This window comes from Centroberyx affinis, unplaced genomic scaffold, assembly GCF_046629955.1.
Source record: "Centroberyx affinis isolate AG114_WGS23_722 - 3 ecotype Tasmania unplaced genomic scaffold, CSIRO-AGI_Caff_v1 ptg000018l_1, whole genome shotgun sequence".
Classification (NCBI taxonomy): Eukaryota; Metazoa; Chordata; class Actinopteri; order Beryciformes; family Berycidae; genus Centroberyx; species Centroberyx affinis.
The window spans coordinates 370,132-376,427 of record NW_027278733.1 but is presented as its reverse complement, the minus strand read 5'-3'; the positions used below and the strand labels follow the sequence as shown (position 1 = coordinate 376,427).

General features: G+C 44.1%; 1 protein-coding gene across 3 annotated transcripts in view; it reads right to left on the bottom strand.

Moving 5' to 3' along the window:
- Window positions 1-4,869: 4,869 nt before the first annotated feature.
- LOC139660891 (septin-7) overlaps window positions 4,870-6,296 on the bottom strand; it is a 32,839-nt gene continuing 31,412 nt past the window's right edge. For all 3 annotated transcript variants that reach the window (XM_071539347.1, XM_071539192.1, XM_071539275.1), the window contains one exon: window positions 4,870-6,079. In XM_071539347.1, coding sequence (XP_071395448.1) covers window positions 6,043-6,079 — 37 coding nt within the window. In that variant the 3' untranslated portion in view covers window positions 4,870-6,042. The remainder of the gene's footprint in view (window positions 6,080-6,296) is intronic.

Below are 6,296 nucleotides of genomic sequence, written 5' to 3'. Positions count from 1 at the left end.
CTGCATACAGTCAGAAGGGAATCCCCTCTGATGTGCTGTGGGCTGAGTTAGTGTGGAGCCCTTTCGAAGATTTTCTTCCAGCCACTTGAAAGCTGTAGCAGATAAAACCTAATCTCTTCCCCGCGCTCTGCCTGCTGAGAGGTGGCACTGTGGATTAAAGTCAGTGTTTCTGAGGGGACATTTTTGAAGGATTTTGCCTTTTGAAACTAGATTTTTTTTAAAAATTCAAATGTGAAATGAATAGAATAAACCTAACCAGTAGACTCAACCTGGGTAAAATACAAGACCCATGAGACATGCCCGAGGTGGTCAGAGCTTTACATAACGCGTTTCACTGTGTCCATGTAATCACCATTCTGGCTCCTTCAGCTCTAGTCCTGCCTGATTGAATTAGCATATGATTACAATTTTAGATAAGACAAACGCTGGTTTCATCCTTTGCCAACAAAGCCCGGGCTTATCCATTGATCTCCCGCTTTCTTTCTCCTGATTCCTCTGTTTAGGCGTTGAAAAAGTGTTTATTCATAGATTTGGGTGATTCTTTTGTAATAAACCCACTGGCCGCTACTGGGAAATCCAATCAGATACGGTAATTCCTTTTAATTTATTCTTTCCAAATGGAAATGAGCAACACAATCACAAAGGCATAGTCATTTACACAAGCACTATACCCACCCACTTTCCACAATTCATATTAATATCACTACATTTGGATGAATGAATATGTGCCACATTGTTGATATCAGTGGCTATGGTTCGTTTATATTATTCTCAATGGCTAGGCTACACCAGTGGTTCTCAATGTGGGGTTCAGGGAACACCAGGGAACTTTGGGGGGGTTCCAGGGGACTTTGAGAGAGTTTCAAGGGTCCTTGAGGAGGTTACAGTACCCCTCAAAGAGATTTCAGGGGTCCTTTAGGGGGTTTCAGGACTCATTGACGAGGTTTCAGGGGTCCATGAGGGTGTTCTGGGTGTTCCAGGGATCCATGGGGAGGTTTCAGGTGTCCTTGAGGGGGTTGTAGAGGTCTTTGAAGCGGTTCCAGGGGCCCTTGGACGAGTTTCAAGGGGTTTCCAGCAGACCTCAATGAGGTTTCAGGGGACCTTTAGGGGTTCCTGGGGTCCTTGAGGGGGTTTCAGGGTCCTTGAGGGAATCCCAGGTGTCTTTGAGGGGGTTCCAGGGACCCGTGAGAGAGTTCCAAGGGTTCTTGAAGGGGTTCCAGGAGTCCTCAATGAGAGTTCATGGGACCTTAAGGAAGTTTCAAGGGCTCCTTGAGGGGGTTCCAGTTGTCCGTGAGGGGGTTCCAGGAGTCCTCAATGAGGTTTCATGGGTTCTTGAAGGGCTTCCAGGAATCCTCAATGAGGTTTCATGGGACCTTAAGGAAGTTCCAGGGGTTCTTGAGGGGGTTCCAGGGGGTGGGATGCAGAAGTTTTATTATTATTATTTAATTATTTTGATCTTACCTCCCCAACTACTCCGAAGGGGAAAAGTGTCAACACAGAAAGGCAACTGAGTGCCAGGATCCACTGGCAGTAAAAAGAATAAGCCGCTGCTCACATCACACCTCTATTTACAGCCAGGGTGTCTCATGGCTCAAATACTGGACATTGCCACCTCTGTCTGAACTCAGCTCTTATGCAACAAGGATAAAGGAGAATGACCGGTGGAGGGGGGGGGGGGGGGGGTCAACAGGTACTGCTTAAGATCCAGACAAATAATCTTAGAGGCTGGATTCATAGTAGATAGCATCAACATCCCAGACAAGGGCAAATGGAAAAGAGGAATGACTGTGGAGTCTGATCTAAATCCAAATCAGCTAAGAGGATTTACATTTCACAGTGATATGAATCTGATGAACATGAACTGATGATCCAGGTTCTCTGCCCTTTAGTTGTTCTGTTCTCTGCCACTTTTCATATATTACTGACCCTGTGGTTTTTGGCAGCCAGACTTCTTGACCCCACTTGACCAGTAAAGTGAAGACTTGCGTTAGAGTATGGACCGAAGCCAGAGGTGTTGTGCAGTGACTGGTCAGGTGATTTGTATTCCTTAAAAATGTGTTTCTTGGCGGTGGGTCCTCCATTTGTCCTCGGCCTGTTTTGCTGCTCCACACGGAAATTATGGCGCGGGGAAATGTGCTTAATAAATGACAAGTAGACTAATATATCGCCTGGCAACTTCCTTGTAGAATCAATGGACTCTTGTGGTTTGAGATCACAAAAACATACGAGCGTGATCCGTGTTCATTAGGAGGAAACTAGCTAGGTGACTCTCAGTAGACTACTTTCGTTCTCTGTAATCCCACAAAATGTTTTTAAGACCGTTTGGAAATGGGAAACAATCCACAAAAAATTCAAATGATTTTGTAATTTTCTTCCCTGGTGTGAAATCGAGGCAAATGAACACATTTTTGGTTGGGACAATTTTTGGCACAACACCGGCATCCACATCTGCATCCCCTCCACGGGAACCAGCTATTTCACTCATACAGTCTCACCTCGCAGCCATTCGCTAATGAACACACAAGGAATTATGCAGCCACTCTGCCCACTCAGGCGATCGGATACACACACACACACACACACACAGCACCGCCTGGTCAAGTGATATAAAGGCATTTTTGGCCAACAGAAAGCCACTCTCCATGGTACAAACCACAGGTTGCCAAATGTTAATACAAACTAGACTGATATATGAGGCTGATATTGTCCTTTTATCTGGTGCAGTCAGTGTTGTCCACTTCCAATATGATGGATATGATGCAGTTTAATTGATTAAATATTTATTGTAGACTACACTGGCTGTCTATGGGAAGCTATTAACCTTATAATACAACATTATCCACACAAATGTGCATTGGTACCGGCCTTCAAAAAGCCGTAACAGTCAAACTCTATTAAAGACAGCGTTGAATTTTGCCCCTGACCCCCTTGTAGGCGCTCATGTCTAGGCTATAGCAGCTGATTAAGTGGCGTGTGACCCTTCTGTCTGAGAGTGTGAACACAAAGATTCACACCGAAAAGGGAAGCTATTGACGCCCACAGTGGCACATTTCCTTCACTCCTTGTCATTCTGCCCAGTGCCGGAGCCAACTCAGCCACCAGGTCACCGTCAGAGGAGCAGCTGAACAATGACGAACCGACTGGCTGTGGAAGGGGGAGATGCAGTATAGTGGAAGGAACAGGGAAGTGTGTGTGTGTGTGGGGGGGGGTTGTTTCGTAAGAACTGGGTCTGGCTGTGCGGGACCAGGCGTCGGAGGCCAAAGCAGCAACGCTTAGCAACCACTCCGCAATACAAAGAAAGAGCGGATCAGCACTTTTCACCACTCCGGAGTAAGAAAACCTGCTGCTAAATTGAGATATGCTGCCATCCTATATCCATTTGTGTACATATTAAGGGCAGTGGGTTTAGGGGCATTGGATTGTTTCCATTTTCCAGCTTCATATACTGTATGACTGTCTTGCCATGTAGGCTGACCCATAGGGTTTTAGTATACCTCTTTGTCATTGGCAGACGGTCTCTTCGCCTGGGTGACCCGGGGCTACCGTCGACCAATCAGCCGGCGGAGGGGCAGAGCCAAACCGGCCGTTAAGACTGGAGAGGCCGTGGCGTGATGCTGCAGCAGCTCTGGGTTTGTGTGCATCATATTCCACGCAGCAGCAGGGAGTCCAAAGGGCCCTGCTTTGTTTGAATAAGCCAGAGGCAATGAGAGAATTAGGGTTAGACCGATACATGGGGCTGATAATGTAGTTAAAAACTGACCTGGTTCATCTCTGATATATGATGGGTATGATCCTGTTTGATTGATTACATATTTATTTTAGAATTAATCGATACTGCACTGATTACCTATCACTGATTATCTATCAAATGCTGTTTCAGAGGCTTTTTCACACTGACAAGAATAAAATTTGGAGGAAAATACTGAATAGTTGTCATTTTTTGTCAAGAAAAGTTCAAGAAATTGAATATTAGCTATTGGCAGCTTTGATAAAAAAAAACACTGCTATTGGTATCTCTCTTTAAAAAACCCATATCTTGTTAATAACTTGCAGCTTCTCTATGGAATTATAACAGGACTTGCCCAGTGTGCTACATTAGTCTCTTACATAAACTGGCCCTACATCCATCATTTTAAAACTCATTTTTGGCAACTGGCAAATTTACAGTCACTGAATATCGGCAATATTTAAAAAAAATATATCAGTATCGGCATTCATTGGTCAAAGCCTGGAGAGAGTACAACCAACCTCCTCCCCTTTACTTCTCAAGAAAATGGTTAAAGGGAACAGCCTAATCATCAACTAAAACGTTCAATGTCATCAGTGCCAAATGGGCAGCTTTCATTTCAGGGACTCTCCAGCGTGTTCCTGATAAAGCCCTCTAATCTGAGTGCGTGTTGACAGAGGAACAGTGTGTAAAAGGTTGAAAAAGGAAGATCTGTTTTCAATAGGTGAAAGGCAAGAACACGTACTGCGCACACAGGCTGACAGTGAGTCTGTGGCTGTTTCTTGACTCAGCACTATTCAGGTTTTAAGTACATCAGGAGAAAACAGCCCAGTCAGGCTTAAAGTTCAGAGAGACAGTGATAAGCTCGATCAATTGCATGGAAAGGCCTTAAACGTGTCAACAGTGGGCAGTTTAGTGGTGCAGTGCTGCCCTCTGCTGGTAGTAAACATTATCAGAATGCAAATGCTTTCTGTTATAGTTGTTTTTGAATGTCTTAGCCTGCTCCAATTAAAGGATTTATAACTTTCAAACCCACAAGTGCCTGGATTTGGATTTTTTTTTATGCCACAAGAATATCTTTATGGTCCTATTTCCTCTCCTAATGTCTTCATGATTCAAATATTTCAGCAAAATCGTGTGTTTTATCCCATCACAATTTTATTATGTGACTTTGTACAATAAAAACAAAAAGACATTACAAAATACAGATGCAGTACGCGAACAGAGCTACATGTGATGCGAGGAAAGCCGGCTTTGGTAAAGCATGATCTCAGTTCCAGCTTTCCATCCCACCAACATCTAAACACAGGGTTTCCAAATCCTGCCCCTGGGACCCCACTGTATCTGCTGTTTATTTCTGTCACACAAAATCATTAAAAAAACAAACAAACACAAAGACTTCCTCAAAAGGAATCTATACGAGAATTTCAAATTAAAAAAAAAGTGTGCTCGTTCGTATGAACTATTGTGCGAGCATCTCTGGAGAGTTTCTTCTTATTACACTCGGCGTTGAGTGAAGTCGGGAATACATGGTCGGTTTCCAAGAGCAGGGGTGGGAAACGCTGGCTAAGATACTTGAAACGGAAATTAACACGATGTCTATAGCAGGGCCAATATATAGAAAAAAAGAAATGCACAAAAAGTAAGAAAGTGTTAAATGATTTGAAGTTAAACACTGCGGTCCGTGGCTATATAATTTAAATTACACGAGATGGAGGAGCGTAACATCTTGGGAGGGAGGGGAAAAAAAATGGGAACTGAACCGAAAGGTATATATATATAAAAAAAAAAAAAAAAAATGCCTGAGGTGAGCTTCAGCCTTATGCTGTCTGCCAATGTGCAGTAAGTGAAAGGCCTACTCCTTGGTTTGGTCATTTGGCGTTAAAAGAACAGAGCGCGCGGCATCCGACATTACCAAACTACCAGGAAGAAGAGAGTAAAGAACGACTGAACCTGTTTCCCCGTTTTCTGTGTGAATATGCTTGTTGCTTGTGAACGGTGACCCGCAAAATATGATTGTACAAACCGTCTCAATGTGTCCATGTTAGGAATCAATATGGAGATAATAGTTCTTTAAAGAGGGGGAAGGGAAAAAAGAGGGAACGGGAAGGGAGATCAAACGTAGTGGGAGTATTTTCCGGGGCGAGCCGCTCCGTGACGGCGAGTGTTAACGTCGATGCCGCCCCCTCCGGCTTTCACTTAATCACACAGTAATCTGGTCAAACGGCGGATGTTGTTGACAGACGGACTGACGATTCCAGGCTGGCAGGTTGGCAACTAGTACATTATAACACGGTGGCGGTCCTCCGAAACTATTAAAATATCTTCTTCTTTTTGTTCTTTTCCAAGGTCCTGTAAAAGAAGAAGAGCAGTCGATCAACATCCATCACATCTGCTGCCTTGTTGAAAACAGCAGCAATCTGCCTAACCTGAACGGCCTCGAGATGTCGCCGGAGTTCATTTGTATTTCCTTGCATCTCAATACTGGGAGGAATTCGTTACCACATACAGTAGCGTGTAGCAAGAACCAACTGGTCAAAAATGGGTTCTGATGATGAAACAAACCTAA